The sequence below is a fragment of the Maylandia zebra genome, linkage group LG23, assembly GCF_041146795.1.
Source record: "Maylandia zebra isolate NMK-2024a linkage group LG23, Mzebra_GT3a, whole genome shotgun sequence".
Taxonomy (NCBI): Eukaryota; Metazoa; Chordata; class Actinopteri; order Cichliformes; family Cichlidae; genus Maylandia; species Maylandia zebra.
In genome coordinates, this window is record NC_135188.1 from 32,579,211 (window position 1) to 32,604,145 (window position 24,935).

A 24,935-nucleotide genomic window follows, 5' to 3' on the forward strand; every position below is an offset into this window, starting at 1 on the left:
TGGGACACAGACTACCTCCGCACCAGCACAACGCTGCTCATCTCATATGAGCAGATTCAGGTCCTGTCTGTTCAAGTCAGAGCAGTCTGCCAGCAGTTTGTCTCAAAGTGAGGGCATCCAGTCAGCTTCAGCAGCTGAATATCAAGCTGCCTGCCGCCACGTCTCCTTGCGCTCAACTGACACAGTCGATAGCTCTGCATTATTCATGGGGACGGCGGGGGCCGATGAGATGGCCTCTCACTGAGGGCTGGATTTCAACAGTTCCAAACTTTACACGGGCTGGCGGACGCGTGACACCTTCAACAACTGCTTATCGTCAGCGAAAATGACAACCTAAGGCACAGGGAAGGGCACGGACTTTAAAGGGGAGGCTCGGGGAGGAATTTGTCAGAGGCGCATCTGTAGGTTTTGAACGAGGCTCGAAGACTGACACCATGGTTTTAATGCGACCCTTTCACAACTGACTGATGTGCCATTTAAATAACAGGCAGTGGAGCAAAAATAGCCCCTCTCTAAGAAAATAAAGTACATACGACTTTCTTGTCAGCTCTTCTTGTTTGCTATCAAGTCAATAAACACAGATCACAAAGCTAACATGAAACCCCGAGTATCTTTTAGCGATAATAAAAAAGAAAACAAATCATAATTTGAAATGTTGCTCAGCTACGTTTGCTTATTTCCATTACACAGACTCAAAACATCAATTAGCTAAACTGCGTCCGTTCAAAAAAGGAGGAGGGGAAAAAAAAGAACAAGTTAGGGAAAAAAAGAGAGACTGTTATTTGGAGTAAATCAAACACGACGCAAAGAGAACCAAAGGCAATAAAGAACGTCAGGCTGCTTGATATCAGATCTCGGAGGAGAAATTTGATGGGCACCGATGAGCAGAAGGCATCTCGGGAGGATTGGACAAGGGAGAGATTTAATGTGATCATAGGGGACGCTCATCTTTCAGGGAACGGGGTAATAATGAGCAATCAATAACATCCCTAACAGAGTTAGAGCGAGTGGCTGACAGCAGATGTAAGGCTCCGGCTAACAGGCTACGTCTGATCTCACATTACCACACTGGATCTGAGTTTAACACACACACAGGCGTGCAAAGTGTGTATAAATGCACAGACAGCATATGGATACCCCACCCCTCCACCCCCCACACACACCTACACACACTCTGTACTTCTTACACACTGACACATGCACACAGCGCACAATCTCCTTAGGTGACATCCAGCAGCAACGTGTCACTGTCTATCGATCAAGAGCTGTAATCACATTCACGGGTGATGAACACAGTTCGGTATTGTGAACACGGGCTTCTGTTTATCCGGTGACTGCAGATTTCACGGCCTAAAATGACAACCAGGATATAAAAAGTACCCAGTAAATAAAGCTCAATGTCCTGCTCACTGCTGTTTCCACCACTTAGACTTAGCTATCATGTAGACTCAGTTTGAATAGCTAGAAGTGACTTGACTAACACGTTACAAAAAAGCATTTCAGCATGGCTTAAGATTAAATGTTCAACAATCCCAGGGTTTCCTCCAGAAATATTAATTTAACTGTGAAAAGTGCAGAGGTGGGACCAAGTCATTGTCTTGCAAGTCTCAAGTAAGTCTCAAGTCTTTATCCTCAAGTCTCAAGTCAAGTCTCAAGTAATGTCAGGCAAGTCAGAGTCGAGTCTCAAGTCACTGGTGTAAAAGTCCGAGTCAAGTCACAAGTCTGAAACTTTGAATTTCAAGTCCTTTCGAGTCTTTAAAAAAAAAAAACGAAAAAATAATGTTGCAGTTATATGCTAAATGTAAATATTAGACCATGTAATTTTAAAATCTGTGTTTTTCTCAACACATGACAAAATATACACAAATTGTGAAATTGCACCTCTTTAAAATGCAGCTCAATTAAACCTAGCTCCAAGAATAATTTTCACCGACAGTTCTGAGATAAGCTGCATGTTATTCTTGGATGCGGTTGTAGGACCAGCTTTAAAATCGCATGACAAAAATATCATACACATTAAAAAAAACTGTATCACCAACGTAGCCTGGACAACATTTGCTAGTTAGATGAAGTCAGCTATCTCATCTTAGCATATTTATTTCAATTCAATTCAATCTTTTTTTTTTTTTTTATAAATTTTATTTTCAGTCACAGCAGCATGTTAACAACAAAACATTGAACATACAGTAGTTTGCTGTTCAGTATTTACAATACCCCAAAAGATAACAGAAATAGAGAAGGAAAAAACAAACAAACAAACCAAAGAAACCCCTACAAAACAACAAAAAACAAACAAACAACAACAAACAAATAGAAAAATAAAATGTATAAGGGACATTCAGCGTACAGTTAGCTATGATAGCGATATAGAGATATGGTATCTGGTCATGATAAGGTGGTCATTTTAAATGTTTCCATGTACATCAAGAATGGCTGCCATGCCCTAAGAAATTTGGTGGTTGAACCTGCCAGTGTATATCTCATCTTTTCTAAATGTAAAAACCTCATGAGCTCCGCAAGCCACTGTTCATGTGTGGGAGGAGCTTCCTGCTTCCATCTTAAAAGTATAAGGCGCCTTGCGATAAGTGAAGCAAAGGCAATAGAATTCGAATAGCATTTTGGCAAAGTGATGTCTTGAGGTATCACCCCAAAGATAGCCGTTAGAGCAGAAGGCTCATATTTAACGTTATACATCTCTGACAGAGTGTTAAATATAGACACCCAATAGGTATGAAGATTGGGGCATGTCCAAAAGGTATGAAGGAGCGAACCTGTTTCTGCTTTACATCTGTTACACAGAGGGTCAGCTCCTGGATAGAACTTGGCTAACTTTTCCTTGGAGATATGTAATCGGTGTAGGACCTTAAATTGAAGGAGCCCATGCCTGGCACATATCGAAGAAGAGTGTACCCTCTGGAGAAAAGATTGCCAGAGCTCATCTGTTATAGTCATCCCAAGGTCTTTCTCCCACTGTGCTTTAAGGATGAAGAGAGAAGGAGATTGAAGATCTAATAGTATAGCATAGATTTCTTTAATCGCCCCTCTCTTATGAACGTTTATATTAATAATTTTATCCAAAGAAGTTTCCTCAGGTAGTTCCGGAAATGAAGGAAATCGACTCTTTACAAAGTGACGAATTTGTAAATAGCGGAAAAAATGTTGCCGAGGAACATTAAACTGCTTCAGGAGCTGCGTGAATGAGGCAAAAATCCCATCTACAAAAAGGTCTTTGATATTTCTAAGGCCATTACTTTCCCATATTTTAAAGGCAGAGTCCATCATGGAGGGTGGGAACATATGGTTTGAGCAGATAGGTGCTTTAATTGACATTAAGTGTAACCCCAACCTTTTCCTACATTGCACCCAGATTCTGAGCGAGTCATACAACAAAGGGTTACGTTTATAGGTGTATAGTTCTAATGGGAGAGCTGAACTCAACAAAGCTGATAGGCAAATTTTGCCACAATTGGATGACTCAATTTGGAGCCAAGCTGGAGTCTCTGTAGTAACATTACTCATCCAGTACAGCATATTACGAATATTTGCTGCCCAATAATAAGACTGAAAGTTTGGCAAGGCTAATCCACCCATTGGCCTAGTCCTCTGCATGAAATCTTTACGAATTCGTGGACTTTTGCCATTCCAAATAAATGCAGAGATATGCTTATTCAGTGTTATAAAATACTTATTGGGTAAGTAGCATGGGATACATTGAAATAAGTAAAGGAACTTGGGAAGTATGTTCATTTTGATAGAATTGACGTGGCCAATTAATGACAGTGGTAAATTGTTCCACCTCTGAAGATCTGTCTCAGTATTTTTAAGCAGCGGGACAAAGTTTCTTTCATAAAGATCTTTGTATGAGTGGGTAACCTTAACCCCCAGATAGGTCACATACCCTGATTTAACGCTAAATTGAAAACCTGAAAATGAAATCTTTCTGGCTATAGAGTTGACACAGAGAAGTTCACTTTTATGCAGATTTAACTTGTAACCTGAAATATTACCAAAACATTCAAAAATGGCAAGAGCACGGGGAAGAGAGCATAAAGGCTCTGACATATACAGCAGGAGGTCGTCAGCATATAAGGATATTTTGTGCTCCTGGTCACCTCTGAAGATGCCCTTAATGCAACTGTCAGCTCGCAGTTTAATCGCCAGTGGTTCAATTGATAATGCAAAAAGAAGAGGGGATAAGGGACAACCTTGTCTCGTACCACGGAGAAGTGGGAAATAAGAAGAGAATAACGAATTTGTTCTAACACGTGCCATAGGTGAGGAGTAAAGTAACTGAATCCATGAAATGAAATTAGGGCCAAATCCAAATTTATGCAGAGTATAAAACAGATAATCCCACTCCACCCGGTCAAATGCCTTCTCAGCATCGAGTAATAAGGCAATTTCAGGGGTTGTAGTTGACTTGGTGTGTAATATGTTCAAAAACCTGCGCAGGTTGAAAAAACCATGCCTACCCTTCACGAAACCTGTCTGATCTGGAGAAATTAACAATGGTAGATGTTGCTCTAGCCTGAGAGCAAGTGTTTTTGACAGTATTTTTAAATCTACATTTAAGAGTGATATAGGACGATATGATGAACACTCTAATGGATCTTTATAATTCAATTCAATCTTAATTGGCAGACTTCATGTCCATAAAAACAAGACAAAAGACAAAAAAAACACACACACACAACACTCCCCCCCCCCCCCCCAACACAAGGTATACACCATTAAATATATATATGTATATAAATAAGTATCTAAAACATTTGTAAAAACATAAAACCATAATATACATAAAACACAATTACTTAAAATAAATCAATAAATACACAAACACTTTAACCAGTGCTTTCTGAGACTGGATGAGTAACGGGAACCACTCACTGTCGGATCTGTGAGTGCTAAAATTATACTGTTACTCGAACCATCCAGTCGTTCTCTAAAATTGAACATTAGCTTCCTTAAAAGTGCTTTAAAAGTCCAAACACCCACAGCTACAATCTGGCTGGCACTACCACTTCTAGGTATCCTGCAAAGGATTCTCATCGCATCATTATATGCAACATGCAGCTTCTGCATGCTACATTGTTTGTAGGATGACCACAAGGGGGCAGTATATAGCGGTGTGCAATACGCTTTAAACAAAGCCACTTTAACTGGAAGTGAACAAAAGCTGAATTTGCGTGCAATAGTATTTGCCTGCACATAGAGCTTACACCGTTGTCTGTATATGTCATCATCATCATTCATTTGCTCAGTAATAAAGTGACCGAGGTATTTCACCTTTTTATGAACTTCAAGAGTTTTTTTGTGCCAGTTTAAACAAAGGGAAATTTAGCTGTTTATCCTGCTTGGTTCTACATATCAAAACAGCACTTTTAGCAGCATTGTACTCAATGTCATATTGCACACCATATTCAGTACAGACATTAAGAAGATCCTGTAACCCAGCACTGCTTGGACTAAAAACAACCAGGTCATCTGCATACATGAGATGATTTATCAGTGCTTTACCTAATATACACCCAGTGTTACAGGCTCTCAGTTGTATGGACAAATCATCAACATACAAATTAAATAAAATTGGAGACAAAATCCCACCCTGTCTAACACCATTGCTGACACCAAAGGGGGCAGAAATACTGCTTCCCCATTTAACCTGCATGTTCTGATGAGCGTACCAGTAAGAGAGAATCCTCACGATGTACTGAGGAACTCCCCATCTCTTCATTTTATCAAAAAGTTTTCTGTGGTTCACTCGATCAAAAGCCTTAGAGGCATCAATGAAAGACATGAGGACAGATGAACTTTTTAGCCCTGTACAAACTGACTATTTCCTTGAGTGCATATATGCACATGTCAGTGCCGTGCTTTGAAGCCAAACTGATTATCCAGAGAAGAGATGAACACACTAACTCTGTCAAACAAGATTCTTTCTAACACCTTAGATAAAATACTGGCTAGTGCAATCGGCCTGTAATTATCCAAGCAGCTCACTTTTGCAGCTTTGTCCTTCATAACTGGTACCAGTAAAATACACAGCATTGAGTCTGGTAATATGCCATGAATCATAAACCCAGTGAAACAGAGTGCTAAAAGAGGAGCTAGCCTTACACTAGCATGTTTTAAATGTTCTGCAGTGATGTGATCCAAACCAGAGGATTTATTATCAGACAACCTATGAATGGCTTCATATACTTCATGTGTCCTTACACTTATTGTGTCATTACTCATGTCAAGATTGTCCTCATATGGTTCACTTTTTATACAGTTAAACAACGCACTGTAATGCTGTCTCCATAACGCTGCAATGTTATCTGCCCCAGAAACACCTTCAACAGTTGATGGTAGAGATGGTTTACAGTTATTAAGAGCTTTCACCTCTTTCCAAAAATCTGCCGTATTATTACACAGCATTTTCCTGGCCAAAGAATCTGCTCTTAGCATTTGCTCATTTTTAGTTATAAAGCGAACAGCGTACTTATATCTGGCATTCGCACATTTTTTCTGTTCAAATTCTGGGCCTTGTTTAGGTCTTCCAGCCATGGCCCAACATTTATAAGCTATGCGAGCTTCATCATGGTACATGGATACATGTTCTTTCCAGCCAGGTCTGATGTTAGTTTTCTTATGCTTATATTGTTTATCAAGCAGTGTGCCACTTTTATACAGAGCAGTCACTATATCATCATACATGGAGCAGAGTAAATGTTTATGCACAGCATTCTTACAGTTGACATCTTTGCACAAAATAGCTTCTTTATTTATATGCATATTAATAATCATACGGTTCTTGGAGTGAGTGCATACACTCATGAAGTTTAGTAACTTCCGGTCACTGCAACAAGTCCAGGTACAGTTTACCGACGGATGGGTGCAGGACCTTGAAATGCACCGTGTAGAACGAAAGACCATCGTACGTATCATAAGTTTACCAGTCTCACAAATTGTCGTCATAAATACACATTCCTTAACCGTTTATTAATATAACCTTTGAGCTCAACGGTAATTAATTAGTAGTGGAAATAATTTCTGGTTCATCACAGAAATGTAGCAGTGACAACAATACTGTATGCTGTAATCGCACTGGACAATTAGTGATACAAAACAACTGTTTTATCCTGTGAATAAACGTATATGTTTTTGTCAATGTACCATAATAACATAAGCGAAACGCAATATTGTGTCAGGACAATTCACTATTTATGCACAATAAATAAAGGAGCATAGCGCCACAATTTCTGTTCAGCGCCAGACTTGCTTGTAACCTATATCACCAATTATGTTATGAAAATGACGTATTAACTACTAAAAAACACTGACCTTCGTGTAAATGCTTGGAGCAGACTAACCTGTGAGCTGGAGTGTTCTGGGACGTTATATTTGATCTTTGAATGGCTGCAATCCAGGCCATCCGTCGCGTCTTTGTTACTTCGGAAACATGGCTCGAACAATTTCTCTTCAACGACGTAATCCGATAACAACCGATCTCTTTACCCGTCGGCTTCCCGTGGCTGTCATGCGACCGGCTATTGCAGTTAATAATACAACAGCTTCTTGACATTTTTGTGTTTCTTTTTATCGCTGTATAACTGATTTTAATTGAAAGCCTGCGTGCGCTAGTACCGCTTGCCACGAGTTCCTAGAATCCTTTGCGGTTCTACCCGTGAATGACGTCACATTTTCAATCTCTATATAATATGCATGTTAAATTTTATATTTGGGGTAAAATATCAAGTCTTTTCAAGTAAACCGGTTCAAGTCCAATTCAAGTCCCAAGTCATTGGTGTAAAAGTCCAAGTCAAGTCACAAGTCTTAGAACATTTTTTCAAGTCAAGTCTAAAGTCATAAAATTAATGACTCGAGTCTGACTCGAGTCCAAGTCATGTGACTCGAGTCCACACCTCTGGAAAAGTGTTATAGGAGAGCTTATTTTCCACTTTAGAGGAGGACACACCAGTGAGCCATTATTCACATGCAGCAATGCATGCATAAACTACCCCACTGTTATCTGCAATTATTTGATACAAGTGGACAGATAATGGTTAAAAAGTTAAAGATAAGGTAGTAGACTAAAAAAATATATCCCCTAATTTAATAACTGTAGCTATTTTATCCAGAGATTCAGCATCACAGAGGTCTAGAAAAATACTTAAGAGTCAAGAAAATGGCTAGAATAATAAAATGCCTAATCTTCTGTTAATCAAAGCATTTTAGCTGGAAATATTTTCTTTTGATTAATTTGATTAATCCTTTTATGCTAAGATCTGGCCGACAGTTGATGTATTTAAGCCGCACTGAAACAAAAGTCAAATCTACTTGTACATTTAGATCATCACAGAACAATGCTGCTGATGTAACTGGCAAATAAATTACCACTAATTTAACACAATACATGTTTACAAAAGAAACATAGCATTAAGGTTAGCTTCTATAGTTACGCTCATTTCTTATAGCCTGACTCAAGGAGCCAAAAGATGATTAAAGAATGCGTTCTCAATGACCCTGAAGCTGTGAACCAAAACACCAAATACTATTTTCTCTGCCTATTTTGGAGTGACAAAGACCAGGGCCTTGATAACAGTTTGGATGTGCACGTTTGCATGCGATTTCACATATTTGTGACATAGCATGTCTCACAGTGGCAAAGCAGTTTTAGAAAATCAATTATTTTCTTCTTCCCATATTACTGTGCCGCTTCGCTGTCAGAACCTTTTCATGAGCATTTTCTGCTCCCTAAAAGCAGAGTCGGACGACGAGGAGGAGAGAGAAAAGGGCACGAGGTATTTATTGAGGAGATGAGTTGGGACACAAGATAAGGAGTGACTCTGCTGGCCTGTTCGAAGACGAATGTCATTCCACCACTGAGGTCCCATGAGGGACATGAGTCAAGGCTGAGGAACGAAGAGGCTGACAGAGGAGCCAGAAATTCAGGCTGTGATATTTCCATTTTTGAAAGTTACGATATTTGTTACTGGAAGACAAAGCCAGTACGGCGGCACCATATAACATCTGAATTCTGCTTTTACACTCATTTCTTCTTCACCTTGAGTTCTCTGCTCCGAACATCCTCCCTGCACGCTTTCGTTGAAAAAGCTGATTGACACCAAGCCTATAGGGAGCTGCATTTTGTAAACAGTATCATGTCGTTGCAGATGCTCCAGCTTTTGTTAACAACTTGTACTAACAGCTGACCAGATGTGTCCGAGGGTTGCAGCGTCTCCTAGCAACAGTAAAATGTTCTGGCAGAACGGGCAAATCTGAAAGCACAAAACAGATTTCTATACTGTGTCTGTCCTTTACTGGCCAGCAGAACATCAAACAGTGAGGCCACTGGTAATGTAAGTTTAATCTGCACTCATTCACTACCTGTTACACTTTACTGTCCCTTGCACCCTCCTTAATCAAAGCTATAGCACAGCATCTCATCAGGTTGTTAGTTACTCTGAAGCTCTCAGAAGTTGCTATGGGCCTCTTATCTTATCAGTCAATCTGCAGCAGCGTGCAGGAAATGAGACACACAACAGCAATACTGCCAACAACACTCATCTGTCAACATACACTGGCTCAATTACCATACTGTAGCACAATTCAGGACATGCAGAACAGCAGCCAAGTGGATAAATTGAATTGCTGACGTTATACAAGCTAAGTCATTAGCGTATCTGTCACCGGTGTATCTGTGCAACAGTAAAAGTGGTCAACTTTTTGCCGCCCGGACGTAAATCTGCATTTTTCTAATCATTGGGAGTGTGCATTTGTTTTGATTCGGCATCCTCGTATTACCGACTTGTTTGCAGGCTCTGTCTGCAGACAGAAAAAGGCAGGGGGGAAAATATATATATATAAAGAGGAAGGCGAGCAGATACACAGAGAGAGAAACAAAGCGTGAGACAAACCCATACAGTGATACGGAGAAAAGGGGAGAGAGATACACATGCAGGGAGATAAAGAAGGATGCCTGGTGTATGTACTGCATCCCAAGGGATCACTTACTCAGTATAGACACTTTCATTGGCCAAAACCTCTTCTCTTCACACACACACACACACACACACACACACACACACACACACACACACACACACACACACACACACACACACACACACACACACACACACACACACACACACAATCCCTCCAAGCAATATTCCTGTAAGCACTTGTCCACTGAAAATCACTGCAAGTGAAGTGGAGAAGAGGAAGGAACGGAGGAGGCTGCTAGAATACAGGGAAGTAAAACAAGGAAAAAAAGGGATCAGGAGGAAGCAGGAGGACACCTGGCTGGTGTCCAGGGGAATTAAACAGTCTGTTTACTGCTCTCAGCGCCTCAGCACTGCTATGTTAGCCTAATGGTACGGACATGAAGCCAATTGATTTGTAGACCAATAGACCTCTCCCACAGCACAGGCAGATTACCTAGATCACTGGCTCTGCATCGAGTAGACATCGCTTCTCATTTGCGCCCCACAGGCAGTGGAATGTGAAAAGGGTTTTTGTGTGTCTGTGTGTGGGCATGTTTGTGTATATGTTCGCGTGCACCTGGGATTAGAATGTGTTAATTCGCAAACTCCATACACTTACAACCAGGTGACCCTTATTTCAATTATTTTCCTTCAAATTATGTAAAATCCTTTATGGAGGATTAGCTACATTATATTATTTTCATATATATATATATATATATATATATATATATATATATATATATATATACATACATACATACATGTGGTTTAGTTCTGTAAAAGAGTTAAAACCGCCACTGATGTGTAAGTGCTCTGAAATTGTTCAACCTGTACAGCAGGTTATGTCCTACAACTAGGGCTGCTCGATTATGGCAAAAATGATAATCACGATTATTTTCACTGAAATTGAGATCTCGATTATTTGACGATATTTATTTAACCCTTTAAGACCTACCATAGAACCAAGTCCGCCAGAGCTTATATTATTTTTTTACATGTTGTAGTGCCATTTGTGGGAGCATTTCAAGTTGCTATACAACTGTTATAGCCCATATTTGAATAATATGTATGCATTAAGTCCATAGTAACTACATTAATTGCAAAAAAGTGCAATAAACTACAAAAAAAATTGAAAATCGTTTTTGCTTTTTTTTTTTTACATATATTTCTACTTGGAGAAATTTAAGAGGTTTATCCCTCAAAACTTTAAATGCAAAAAAGTTGCAAAAAATAGTTTACAACAACAGGAAATTTATTTTGAGTGTCTTCATAGTTTTATTTTGGAGATACACCAATTTTTATATACACTGCAGGAAAAACGAAAAAACAATCCTATGATGCAAATTTGCAAAGAAAACAGCATGTGCATCAAAATAAACTATTTCCAGCACTGCAATTCGAGTTCTAAGCATCCCAGAAACTATTCAGAAAAGTCAAACATGACCAGTATAACCAGCTTATCTTATAACCAGCCCTTTTAAGGCCTACAAGTAAAAAACTACATTTCCGCGAAAATGACGTCACTTCCGGTTTCAGGGAGGAAATGGCCGACATGTGATAGTTCGTGCTGACGTCTGTTTCACTGTGGGAAGTGTTACGAACAGCTGATCGGATCGGCAAAGCGTGTTTCTGGAATATTATGTTTTTGTTCCTGCAAGCGCTTTTTATGCAATTTTTGCAAAGCTTTATGTGGAAGGAAACCGTGACCGAGGACAAGCTGATGGCATAAGATGTAAGTACAACTCCTCCGGTTTCATATGCAAAACAAATTATTGCGCTAGCTTACACGGTTCCGGTTCTACAGGGATTTAAAAATAGTTACACAAAACTGAGCGTGCTGCTCTGACCGGCTTCAATGACTTTAAAAAATAATATAAAATAGTGTGCAACACCACTGAAGTTTTTTTTTTTTAACCTCTCTTTTCAACCAACGGCAGTCACTCTCCTCTCCAAATAACTTCTGCTTAGCTTTCTGAGCTTCCCTCGGGTCCTCTTAATCAGCGGTCTCCAACCTTTTTTGCGCCAAGGACCGGTTTATGCCCGACAATATTTTCACGGACCGGCCTTTAAGGTGTCGCGGATAAATGAGGGAGGGGCTAATAATCGGCTCAGTCATTTTTAATGATCGTTGAAAGCCCAGATCGTAATCGTGATTAAAATTCGATTAATTGAGCAGCCCTACCTACAACTATATGGGATATTACCTGTCATTGTAATTATTAAAGAATGGAAGCTTGAAGACAGGAGACGTGTACCTTCTAACATGTTATGAAAAGAAACTTTGGCCAAAATATTACCTAATCAAGTAATTTTAGTACCTAGGCATTGAACAGGTTTCATAACTGTGGTCAAAAAACCCTGAAATAGTAAGCAAACACACACACACACTCACACACAAAAAAAGACAATAAATAAATTTAAGCCATGTTCCCACTCACAAGACAAACAGGTCCTCTGGCTGAAAGCCAAGCCACCACCACACTGGGGCTAGAGTTACAAATGTAAAAATGCCTCAATATTATTTCAGGTGCCACCAAATATCCAGTTATTGTGCCATATATGTCTAAGAAAACAATGATTTTTAGGCTTATAGCATCAACACATACACTCAACAACAGGTTAAAAGCTAGCTCCTGAAAAACAGTATGTCTGATAGTGACATGAAAAGAAAAAGAAAGCACTAGTATGCAGAATGTATGGTAGTCTTCTGTTTTTATTGTTCTATGCACAAAGTATAGATAGCAATTAGGTAAACACATCTATAGTTGAAATGCTAAGCTAGCTTAACTGTGTCTTGCTAAAACCATTTTTGCAGCCACAATCAGGGACAATAGAAAACTGAGACATGAGGTTCTGAGACATGAAGCTGCCTCGCCCCGTCATGTATGGTTTACTCAAACCATCCATCTTAAACTGGGAATTTAGAAATCAATGAATAATGTTTCAAAAACTTTTACAAGTGGGTATGAAAATGTCATTGACATAATGATTCCAATCCAATTTAGAGAAGAAAAAAAATATTCCATTGTGATATAAAAGAAAAAAAAAACCTGACTGTGGATTAAAGTATTTTTTCCCGTGACACTAAACAGATGATGCTTAAGAACTGATAGTACAATTACTGTGGAAGTGTAACATATGGCTCCATGCGTGATGCACATCTGTGGCATCAGCAGTGAATGTGGTTCCAAACTGAATGTAGAAACCCAAACGACAAAAAAACAAAAAACAAAACCTTTCTGTAGGACAATGACAGACCACACACACTTGAAGCTACATTTATCCCTGTGTACGGCCGAATACTAAGAGCAATTCCACATTCTCCACAGTTTTCACTCATGTTACTGTCCCAGTTGATAAGCATGAAAATCCATTTATCTACAAAGGAACTGTATGGTCTGTATTTGACAATGTCTCTTTCATGGTCCCTTGCAGAACCCCTTTTTTTGCTCACAAAGCCACCCAACTGACTCCGCCACATCTGTAATAGACCACACTCATTTGATATAGACATATCAAGCAACTTATTGCAAAAGGTTTTTGCCGTGCATCAAGAGGAGCGGAGCTGGCCGACAGAAGCGGTGATACGCTCTGAACATAAAAGAACAATGGGCGCGGGGCAGATGCAGTTAGACGAGAAAAAGACACAGTGGACACCATACAGGGCTGCACATGTTTGCTGGCATGAATGCATGGACAGAAAACCTAATGGAGACATGCTAAGGGTGACTGTCATTCAGCTTTCTCCTCTGTGTGAGTCATTCTCCTGACTGCTGGGTGTGCAGGAGAACGGGGATCCAGAATTAGGCCTCTGGGGAGGATGAGGATGAGGAGGAGGAGCCATCAGATTACTGATTAGAGGGTGGGGAAGTGGTGGGATTAAAATGTGCATAGGTATAGACGGTAGCCCGACTAATGCAGCTCACAGCTCAGGTAAGGGCTTCGTCGAGCTTAGCTGTGGGAATTATAGCGTGCTTAATGCACTGACAAAACTGCACAGGTGGAAATGTTGCAAAAAAGAAATACAACTCTCCTGGAGATTCTTATCGTAACACCTTCCTCAATGTTATTCATTGCTGATCTAATCCATATTTGTGTAAATGAGCTGCACGGAGCTTTACAACACAAGGCAGACAGAAAAACCTTTGAGACTTTGGTATTAACAATGATGCTACGTCGTAATCACCCTCTGGCTAATGCAGCTAATGAATGAGAAAACGCTAGCAGGCTAACGGCTCTAATTCTCCTTCACAGGCTATCATGTTGCAGCCCGGAGACAGATCAATACCATTTGCTCAACACACAGGAGGCCTGGGAATCTATAAAAGGGCTTTTATTGAGTAATTAAACACCCATTACTGTCCCGTGCAGCCAAACAATAAATTTGATCAGCCTCTCAGGCACAGATCCAGCCCGTGATTAATACACAGTGCATGCATGACATAAAAGACCGCAATGACATTTTGGCTGTTTTAGACCCTAGAACAAGAGTTTGGTCCTTACAGCGGTTGTTTTCAGGTTCCATGTTATAGTCGCACCTTTGGGAAGCTCAGAGAGCGATTTTGTGCCTGTCCAGCAGCCTGTCTGACCGTCCTGGCCTGTAGTTTGAATCCCACCAGTACCACCAGTTACAGACACACCCTGCTTTTAAAAGTCCGGAAGTGAAATTTTAAACCTCGGTCAGTAACCCTGTAAAGGCAGTAATGTACTTCCAGGTGTTGTTGCTAAACAGATCCTGTAATTTTGAATATTTTAAAACATTTATATTGTGTAGAGGGTTTCATTTTTCCAAGAAAAAAGCAACAATACACACGACTAGTTTGGAAAACACTTGAATTGTCCTATGACTTCTAATGTCTCTACTTATTTATTCACACATTTCAGAGTTACTGAAGGCTGGATACTGTTCTTCTCAACATCCTTTTCGAACACTTGCACAATTGAAAATCCTGTTACAATCCCATCCTTGTTGGAGAATATTTAGCATTGTTGAGCCAACAATATGGCATCTGGGTGATTCTCCTAAATATGAATGGCCCATTCACAGGGCTCAATGGAGTTGCTTGGCAAAGGCCCTTCCTCCCCTCCCTCCTCCATACGCAAAACAATATTCAGCGCAGCAGTCTTGGCACTTTTCCCCGAAATCAACAAAAGAGGAACTTGAAGCTGTCCCTGAAACCCTCAAAGCATTAAGCCTCTGTGAGATGCAAGTACTTGGCACAAGCAAAGCGATTTATCGACAATGGGCAAATCATACAGTGCTTTGTGAGATTTAGGGGATACAATAGCACTCCGTTTCCAAAGCACACATTAGTAAGCATGTCATTGGGACCCCCTGGGGGATTTGAGCAGCCTAGAGGATTGTGTAGTGAAGAGGATAAATATATGTTACTGGGCAAGAAGATGGACCATTGCCAGTGACTCCCTCCCTCACACAGCATACTGTGGATTACAGAGTGAGGAATACATTAATAGAATAATCTTCTGACCACATAAACTAACCCACCAACTGAACCCATTTGGCTTGTTAAGTGTATACATTGGAGTGCATCTAAAATCAATTTACAACCATTTAACAGAGCTCAAGAGGTGCAGATGAGGAGAGATTCTCGCCTCACGCACGCACGTACACATGCATACCGAGGGCTTCTGCCACGATTGACAAAAAAACAACAACAACAACAAAAAAACTTGTTATAAATGTGCAGCGCTTGCAGCCATGCTGAACTCTTAGTGCTAAACAAAACCAACAATGGACAAGCAGACGCCCACTCAAAAGTCAATACCATGCGTGCCTCCTCTTCCTCTTGTATGGTTAATGCATGATGCCAGGTAGGGGAGACAGACGGAGAGTAGGATCTCATTATACGCTGCGTGCTATCATTAGCCATCTACCACATGTGTCCATCCTGCCAGCAGAGTCATACAAGCAACATCCTAATGCTCTCGCCCGCTTCCAGTGGGGAAACTTGGCCACACACACACACACACACAGTGCAAGCATGAAACAACATAATCACACACAATCCTCCTTAGCAGGCCTGAACACACACACACACACACACACACACACACACACACACACACACACACACGCACACATGCAGACGTTAAACAATTTCTCAGCGACTGAGCTGCAGATCGTTTCCTTTTTCATGTCACTGGGAAAAAAACCCATATGTACAAGTTTTTGATTGCTGGTCAAACAAAAGACAGTCAACAGTTTCATTTTGAAATTGAAGCTGAGGCAAATTTAGAGCTTGGCATTAGTGTTGATTGTACAGCACTTAAATGCAAATAAATGGGAATGTTAAGAATTATCGTCAAAAGCATGACAACAGTGAAATTTCTGTTTTAACTCATAACTCCGCTAACAAACGCTACTTATTCACAGCAGAAAAAATGAGATACATAAATCTTTTGTGTCTCTTGCTTTGCTTTAAAAAGCCATAAAAAGACTATAAAGTTATCACCTCAAGCTAGACAACATGTGACTCAAATTTTTTTTTCTTCTTCTTTTTTTTTAACATTTTACAAACCAAACCAGTAAAAAATAAATAGATAAAAAAAACGTAGCAACCCTGCAATAGCCACAGTCAAATTTGGAGCTCTTTAGCAATAGAAGTTGTTTTTGCTCTCGCTCCCAGTTTGTGTCCATCTCCCTGAGGCCACAGGCAGCTAAGTGATGCTGTGCCACACGCCCAGCCACTCAACATCCTTTGTGTCCATCCCCTGGCAGCCTTCCAAGCTCACACAGACACCCATACACACATACAAATTCACTCTCGCGCCAAATGAGCCATTGTTCATTAACACGCACGCACACCTCAACCGCCTCAGACAAAAATAAATAGATAAATAGATAAAAATAAAATAAAAATAAGAAGTGCTGCTGACTTACTTTCCATTTGCCAAAGGTGTCCTACTAATCAAGATATTCAAACTGAGTGGCGGATTGGGGGTTTGTGGGGGGGGGGTTGCAGACGGTCACTATCTGGCCAAGCCTCGCTGTTAGCAAAATCAGATCATCCAGTCAGAGCCGCAAAGGGAGAGCAGCAGCAAGGCATCACAGTCAGCTCCTGTCTTGCTCTTTAGCTGCTGTTTTCTTTGGGCCAGTGCTTTTTCTTTTTCTTTAAAAAACAACAAAAAAAAAAAGAGGCTCTCGTCGGGGTCCTCCGTCGTCAAACCAAATGAGCGGCAGCCCCTTCGCACACTTTAACAAGACTTCCATGGCAATAACCTAATTAGAAATGGTGCCTTCTCATTTCAAGGCACAATGTAAAGGATAAGCTGTGAGCTGCCATGTCTATTAAAGGTCTAATGGTGTGGAATATTTTTCCTTTTTTTAATAAGTCCTTAGCATATTTAACACTTCCAAACGCAGAATGCTTTAATATCTGCCAGAGAATCCGGGCCACGGGTGGTGGAGATTGCTGGTGAAGAGTAAAGGGAGGTGAACGGAGGTCTGTTTAAAATTCAGAAATAGGGGGATAGCAAAAGAAGGTAGGAGGGAGGAAAAAGTATAAAATAACTGTCGCTTTGATTTGATTAAAACCTATGAAAAACGATGCATTACATAAAATGAGAAACTTCAAACATTTTGTGGGGATTCAGAGTTCAAAGAAATGGAGATAATGCTTTTTAATCCTGGAATTAACATGGAAATGAATTTGACAGGATGTCTTTTAGAGGATGGTGTGCGTGCATGTGTGTGTGTGTGTGTGTTGAGAGGGGGGTAATAAATCTGTAAATTTGGCTACATTGGTCATAGATCAGTTTCTGCTGCATTTATTGCAATTCTTTCCTCATTTGTGTCAAACTTAAATTCATGACTTCACATCTTTTAACGTCTAACTTTTTCTTACATGTTTTTTCCCGTTTTATAATAGCACCAAAACCTGATGAACCACGTCTGGCAGTGTAAAAGCACAATCTTAGCACTGAGCATCACAGGTTACAGCAAGATCTTTGGTAGTAAGCTGTAGGTATTACTCCTCCACTGAGTCAGTCTTATGTGGCTATCCCTTCACTTAAGAACACCCATCAGATTTTGACTGGATAATAACTAGTCAGTACCGAGAAGGAGAGATGCCAGGAAAAGTGAATAGGAATCAGAAGAGTGTGTAAAAAAGGTTGAGTCGCAACACAGGGAAAAGAGGAAAAAAAATAAAATTTATCAAGCGGCAACTGTCAGTCACAAAAAACAAAACCCCCATGTGAAACTATGAAAAAAAAAAAGATGCAGCCAGTGTAGCAGGGAAAAGAGGGGAGGAGGGGGAAACATAGAAAGAGGAAGAGGAGGATAGAGTGGATCACAGTGTCAAGGATTTTAAGGAATTGGCGTCCACTCATCTACGGAGAAACACGGGCAGCGGCCCTACCGACAGCTACCTGCCGTCTCTGAGAAGAGGAACTTGGATCAGCGAGGAGGGGGCTGTCAGCTAGCACGCAGGGAAACACACAAAGACTACACAGCCTCGCTACAGTTAGCTGACACACAGCCCCAGCACTGTCTTCTGGGACAGAGAGAGAGAAGAACAAGGGAGAAAGAGGAAGAGAGAGGGAGGAAATAAGTGGACAAAGAGTGAAATAGATGAGAGAGCAAAGAGACAAGATAGGCTGACGCACTGTCGAGCAAACGCGGAGAAAAGAAGGGGAGCAGGGAGGGGAGGTGGAGAGATGGAAGAGAGCGAAACAGACAGACAGGTCCGAGAGGGATTTGTTCTATTTGCATGCGCCAGGCTCCCATGGGGTCCAGCTCCGCTCAGCAAGCCAAGAGCACAAAAGATAACACTTAACATATTTGCTAAAAGATGACAACCCTGCCTGGATCTCATTTGAAGAGGCCCCTTTGTCAGGATGCTCAGACAGGAGAAATCCACTGATATGGACGTGGCAAGGACCAACAAATGTCTCTCTTTCTTTCCTTCCTTCTCCCTCTGTCTGAAAAGCCCGGTATTCCCCCCCCCAACATGCACATCCCCTTACATCTGGCAGGAGTCCCGCGGGGCAGACTAGATCGCACGCCGGTGGTTGCAGGATGGTAAAACAGCTTTTAATGGTAAACATTACATACTGATAGAAAGTGTCAGGATAATTTATTTATACGGCCCCGCTGGGAGTAGCTTAGCCACCCTCGCAGCACACCGACTCTCTCTGTTCATTTGAAGGAAAAGTCCACATTTAGATAGATAAAGTCAGAGTAAAGGGCTGCCTGTTTGTAAAGCACTTTTTCTGCTATTCCTATTATTTCTCCACACTCTGTCCCTATTAGCTTTACTGTGAGGCCGTTGGAGATGTGAGGCGATACTTTATGTGTATAATGAGGGGGATTATTGCGACTGTCACTGCAACAAGCTCACACAGTGGACGCAGATCTTACGGTGAGGACTGGAGCAAAGGAATAAACAAACCGCTCAGTATCTACATTATTTACAGTAGGCCACACACACACAAATCAACAGCGCGTGTGGCTGTTCCTGTGTTTCCTTCTTGTGCACACACTCTTGCCTTTGGAAAAACTCATGCTACCCATCTCAAACGTCAGAGCCCACATTTCACACGAGTCTCAAAAACAGCAACAAAGCAAGAACACAAGTGTACGCGAGCGCCCAATAAAAAGAACAGAAAAATCACATCTGCAAATCAGACCCGCACGTCCAAATAAAATCAGTATGGACTAATTTAGGGGAAAAAAGCTGCAGAAACTGTTCAGTTTTAACTGTTCGCTGCTACTTACATGTGCATACCTGCATGCTAATTTGGAACAATGAAACCAGTATCAGGATAACTTCTACATTTTCACCAAAGTGTTAGAACATCAGCACGCGCACGTATAAAGAGAAATAAAGGCGAGACACACGCAGCAGCAGGAGAGAGGAGGTGAGGTGAAGCGAACGACTGCGTGTGTGAGCTCAGAGATCAGAGACGAAAGGTTGAGTTCTCACTAACAGCCACTAGAAAAAAAAACAAGACTGTGCAGTTACAGAACTTGGCTGTCATCCATCTTAAAACTCTCGCCTTCAACGTGAACCTTCTTATTGTGCATCGGCACAACAGCAACACACATGCAGGGCTGTTTTGTTTGCGTGTTTATGTGGCTGAAATTTCAAAACTGAATTTAATTTTGGAGCAAGGTGCTCTCATTGTGTCATCAGCGTTCTTCTATCACGCAGGAAATCCCTCACCTGATTAGAAAAATAATAACTAGCACTGAATGTTTCTTTAGTACAATAATGGAAAAAAGATATGGTGCAACTAAGGGGAAAAAAATCATAAATATGTATTTTTCACTTTGTAAAAATGTGACAGAGGTCTCGCGCACAGTGACTCCAGTCACATCCATTTGTTTCATTAAGTGATCAGTGAATTTCTGAGCACATTATTCTGTCTCAATGATATTTTGAAATGTCAAGGAAAAAAATAATTAGCCTACTCAAACTGCTGTATTTAATCTGCAGCTCTGAGGGTTTTCAAGAACAATATTCCATTACAAATATGTCATTTATTTAATATCTTGAAAAAAATCGAATTAGAGCTGCAAAATTAAGCCATGTGTAATTTAGATGTTGCAGGCTTAGTCACCAAATATTAATTACCAGGTAGTGTGTGTGCTACACAAGGCTGTGTTTGTGTTACAGAAAAAAATAGTTTTTAAAAAATTAAGAGAAGGAAATTAATCCAAACAACACAGCTACAATTTGGACATCCATCTCAAACATGAAGAATTCACTTTTTGAGTCAACACTGAAAACAATCTGAGGTCATCAGCTCCCCCCTACCCCCAACCCCAGCTGCCCAATGTTATTTTAATAGTTTTACATACATAAATACACACACACACACACACACACACACACACACACACACACACACACATATATATATTTAAGTGAAAAAGTACATAAGTTGATGGAGAAAAAAACATCAACCTACCATAGACGCTGCTGCTGCTGATCATGTCGTGCTGGAACAGAAAGAAGAAGAGAGAGAGGAAGAGGAGGAGAGAGCATTGGAATTAATTTGTGGAAGAAAAGGCGGAAGGAAGGATTCCCTCTCAAAGAAAAAAAAAGCTTTACAATAGGAGACACTTTCTGGGTGCAACACTGCTCGGATTTCAAGCCGTGTGAGAGGTGGGCCCTGCGAGTCTTTGGAGCAAGCAACTCAATAGGAGAGCCATCTAACCTACATGCATCTCATTAGAAAGTGGAGCCCGAGATGACAGGCAGCAGTGGAGGAGGAGGAGGAGGAAGAGGAGGACGATATCGGAGAAAAATCAACTGGTGCGGATCTGTCATCCGAGTTAAATCCGCTCCTTACGACCACAAATGTCCAGTTTGTGAGATTCATTAATTAACACGTGCCGCGATATCACCGGATCCGCTGACTGCACGCGCAACTTGTTGTAACCGTACCCGCCTCATGGAAGCTAATGGGGAGAGGAAAAAAAGCCTCCGCGTGTGTGTGTGTGAGTGTGTGTGTGCACCCAAGTTGTGGCTTTTTTCTGTTCGGAGTGCCGCACAGTCGACACACACAAACAGGAAGCCAACGGTGCAGCCTACGTGTCCGTGCCTGTGCGATCCACGCGCGGCGTGGCGCAGGTGCGCTTCACCGACAGATGAATAAATAACCCGTTACGCAGAGGGCATCGCTCGCAAATCGGGAAACTTGTCAGATCACAAACTGCACATGCACTATTCCGAGATGAGCGGCGGGCTGCTCCGAGCTCGTCTCCTCCACACAGACGCGCTGTCTGCTCTGACCGCTCGCTCTAATTGCAGATGCAGCGGATCCCCGTTCCTTACCTTTTTTTTTCTCTCTCTCTCTCTGCTCTCCAGTGACAGGTCGACCTCTCACGTGTGTGCGTGTGCGTGTGTGTATGTGTGAGAAAGCGTGGGGGGGGGGAGCGTTATGGTCGCATCGATCCCTGGGAGGGGTCCTGCTGATGAGCGAGGTGCCGAGGTTAAGCCGGGATGCGTGTGAGCTGAAACCATCCCAAGTTAACGCAGTAGACACTGACCACAGCCACTGCCATGTTGGAATTTCACCAGCGCTGAACAGCTGCTTCTCAGACTGACCAGTACGCTCGCCAACACGCATGCGTCAAAAGGAGGAGGCGGCGGCGAAGCAGGGAGGTGGTGGTGGTGGGGGGTGGAAAAAAAATCCAATTGTTACCCATAAGGTTGTTGTGGGCACTTGATTTGTATGTTAAGTTTGGAAGTAGTGATGGGAGATGAGCCGAAAGAGGCAAACACAGAAAGAGTGAGGACGCCTGCGCTGAAGAAGAGGCGCCTTTTAACAAGTCACTTCCACTCAGCTGTTTTAGGATATGAAAGGTCACACACAGACAGACACACTTTAAGCGCGTTTCTGACGCAAAAGAAACGCCTTTTAATCTTTGCACATCACCGACGAACTGATTTTCTAACATGGACACTGATTTAAGCACAGTGCTTGCGATCGCTTAAAAGTTCTCACTGATGATAAACTTTAGCGTTCACCTCTTAAACCGAGCAGAGAAGAAGAAGATGGAGAGAAAAAAACACGAGCGCACGCAGCAGTCGCAAATATCTCCCAGTGATAATTATAGCAAGCAGTATGGAATTAGCAATTGAAGCCCTAATTAGAATGAAAATGTCCCAGTTAGCGCGTTATCAAAGCGTCAGCGGGGAGACCAGGTTTAAACAAGACATCAAAGATGGAAGACCTGTCACTTCATTGTTCCTAATATCACCCCACTAAGTAGTTAGCGCGCAAGGGGGAGAGAAAAAAAATCATCGTTAATGTAGCCAAGTTTTAAGTGAGGTTATTAAAAATGTGCTTGAAACAATAATAACTCGGGGTTAAATGTGCATCCATGCTGAGGTCACGCACACCTCCACCAGTGGCTTCCTTCCTTCCTCCTTTCTTCCCTTCGTTCCTTCCTGCTTCTTATGGCTCGGGCCTGCGCTGCAACTTTCGCTGTCAATAATTATTATTATTTTACAATTCCACCACTTCATTAAAATTGTCAAGCCGGCAATGCAATCAAGGATTAATTAAAATTGATTGAAACCTTAGTTAATCACTATGTAATGGCTTCATGGAGGAGTGATCTTTTTGTTAGGAAGTGCTAATTATTAGTTACAGGGAAGAAGGCTTCCATGCATCAGGTTTGTAATGTTTAACTGGGGGAAAACAGGTCTCTGTCTTACATTACAGTGTGTAACTACATTACAGAGCATCCCCCCCCCCCCCCCCCCCCCCCTCTGATTTCCATACTGAAGGCAAAAGATATAATTCAAGTGTTTTGAATATTCAGTGTTGCTATAAAAGGCTCCCACACTGCTCACTGCTATGGAAAACCTTGTGTAAGGCTACTTTTGTGACGTGTAAAAGTGTGTGTGTGGGAAAGATTTAACAGCAACATAAATCTAAATAGATTTTAACTCATTAGCCATTGGAGAGGTAATGATGTAAGTCTGCCACTAATGAGCTTAAGCTCTTAATTGAATAGGAGGGGGGTGGAGAAACACAGTCGCACACACACAAATATGAACACCCACACAGTGCACAAAACACAATGCGCATACACACCTTCCAATGCAATCCTGTTTCCTGTGTTCCTCCTCTCTGTCTTTCTCTCTCCATCTCCAGGGTCATAAGAAGGGGGGGTTAGAGTCACATGACCAGCTAAATTTCAACCCCAGCACCAGCAGACTTCAGTGTCGGGCCTCATCATTTCAACGCTACACTTTTTTGGTGAATTTTCCCCTTCCCTCCACCAGCCCCAAATTAATTAATTAAATAAATAAAACCCAAAGAAATCTCTCGTGTTATTTATGAAATTACCGTGCTAAATGAAACACGAGGTCCTGTTCTTTAATGTGAGGCAAAAACAAAGCACCTAATCAAAGGAATCCCCGAACGTCACAATAATCAAGCTTCGGCTGCAAATGTATCATATTCCCGCTTATAAGAGGCAGAACATGCAACAAAACCCGTTGCTTTGATGTCACCTCCCTGCATATCATATTTTTCTTCATCTTCTCCAAATAATTATCAGCACTTAACCTGCCTTGTCTGCCATGAAGTAAAAATGTCAGAATCTATTTGGATAAAGAGGAAGGCTTATAGAATAAAACGTTTTTTCTTTACATTATGAATAGGCCATATTCCCTTGGTAATACAGGCTGAAAATGAAAATGATGATATCCAATTTCTTAGTGTCTTCTATCAAATATACCCTGATGTAAACAAAGCCCATGTGAATGGGGTACAATTGTAGGGGAATCTCAAAGGCAGGAAATCCAAGGGGAGAAAACGGAGAGATTATAAAAGCCCAGACAGTGTTTCCAGTCTCTCAGATAAAGAATAATAATATAGGGAAATAGAAAAAGGGATGAGTTGCCTGTGCTTTGAGGCTAGAGTGTGGCCAGTCCTCTTTTATAACCCAGACTAACGGCCTGATAGGACGCGGTGTAGATTTGAGCAGAGCCTATTGAACATAAGCTGCTAAATTTGGCAATAAGGGGAATGTGATTTACTGTAAGCTACAGTGGCCCAAGAGTGACGCAGCCACCTGCGCACACACACACACACACACACACACACACACACACACACACACACACACACACACACACACACACACACACACACCTGAGAGCATAAAAATACACACTAACAATAACTCAGTCACTCTGTTACTGTCTATTGCTCTCTCCCTCATTCTCCCTGACACACAGTGTGAACGGCTGGCCCGCTTTGCCTCTGAGCCCTGTGCACACACACATAGACACACACACAGACACGCTCGCACGACCACTCATGCGGCTCAGCAGCACTGACTTTGACAAATAACCAGGAAGTCCTGGTGTTGGCTTAAAAACTCCAACTTGTTCAGTTGCAATTCTGCATTTGTCCTGCTTTAATGGCTGTGGAAGTGGCTTTGGAGGTAATCTGTCAGTGATTGATTAGAGC

General features: G+C 41.5%; 1 protein-coding gene across 1 annotated transcript in view; it reads right to left on the reverse strand.

Moving 5' to 3' along the window:
- Positions 1–22,041, reverse strand: part of LOC101481907 (fidgetin-like) — a 37,532-nt gene extending 15,491 nt beyond the window's left edge. The window contains exons 1-2 of the mRNA XM_004570420.6: positions 21,779–22,041; positions 20,910–20,940 (exon numbers count right to left, since the gene is read on the reverse strand). Of these exons, the coding sequence (XP_004570477.2) occupies positions 20,910–20,934 (25 nt within the window). The 5' untranslated portion in view covers positions 20,935–20,940; positions 21,779–22,041. The remainder of the gene's footprint in view (positions 1–20,909; positions 20,941–21,778) is intronic.
- Between the last annotated feature and the right edge of the window lie 2,894 nt (positions 22,042–24,935).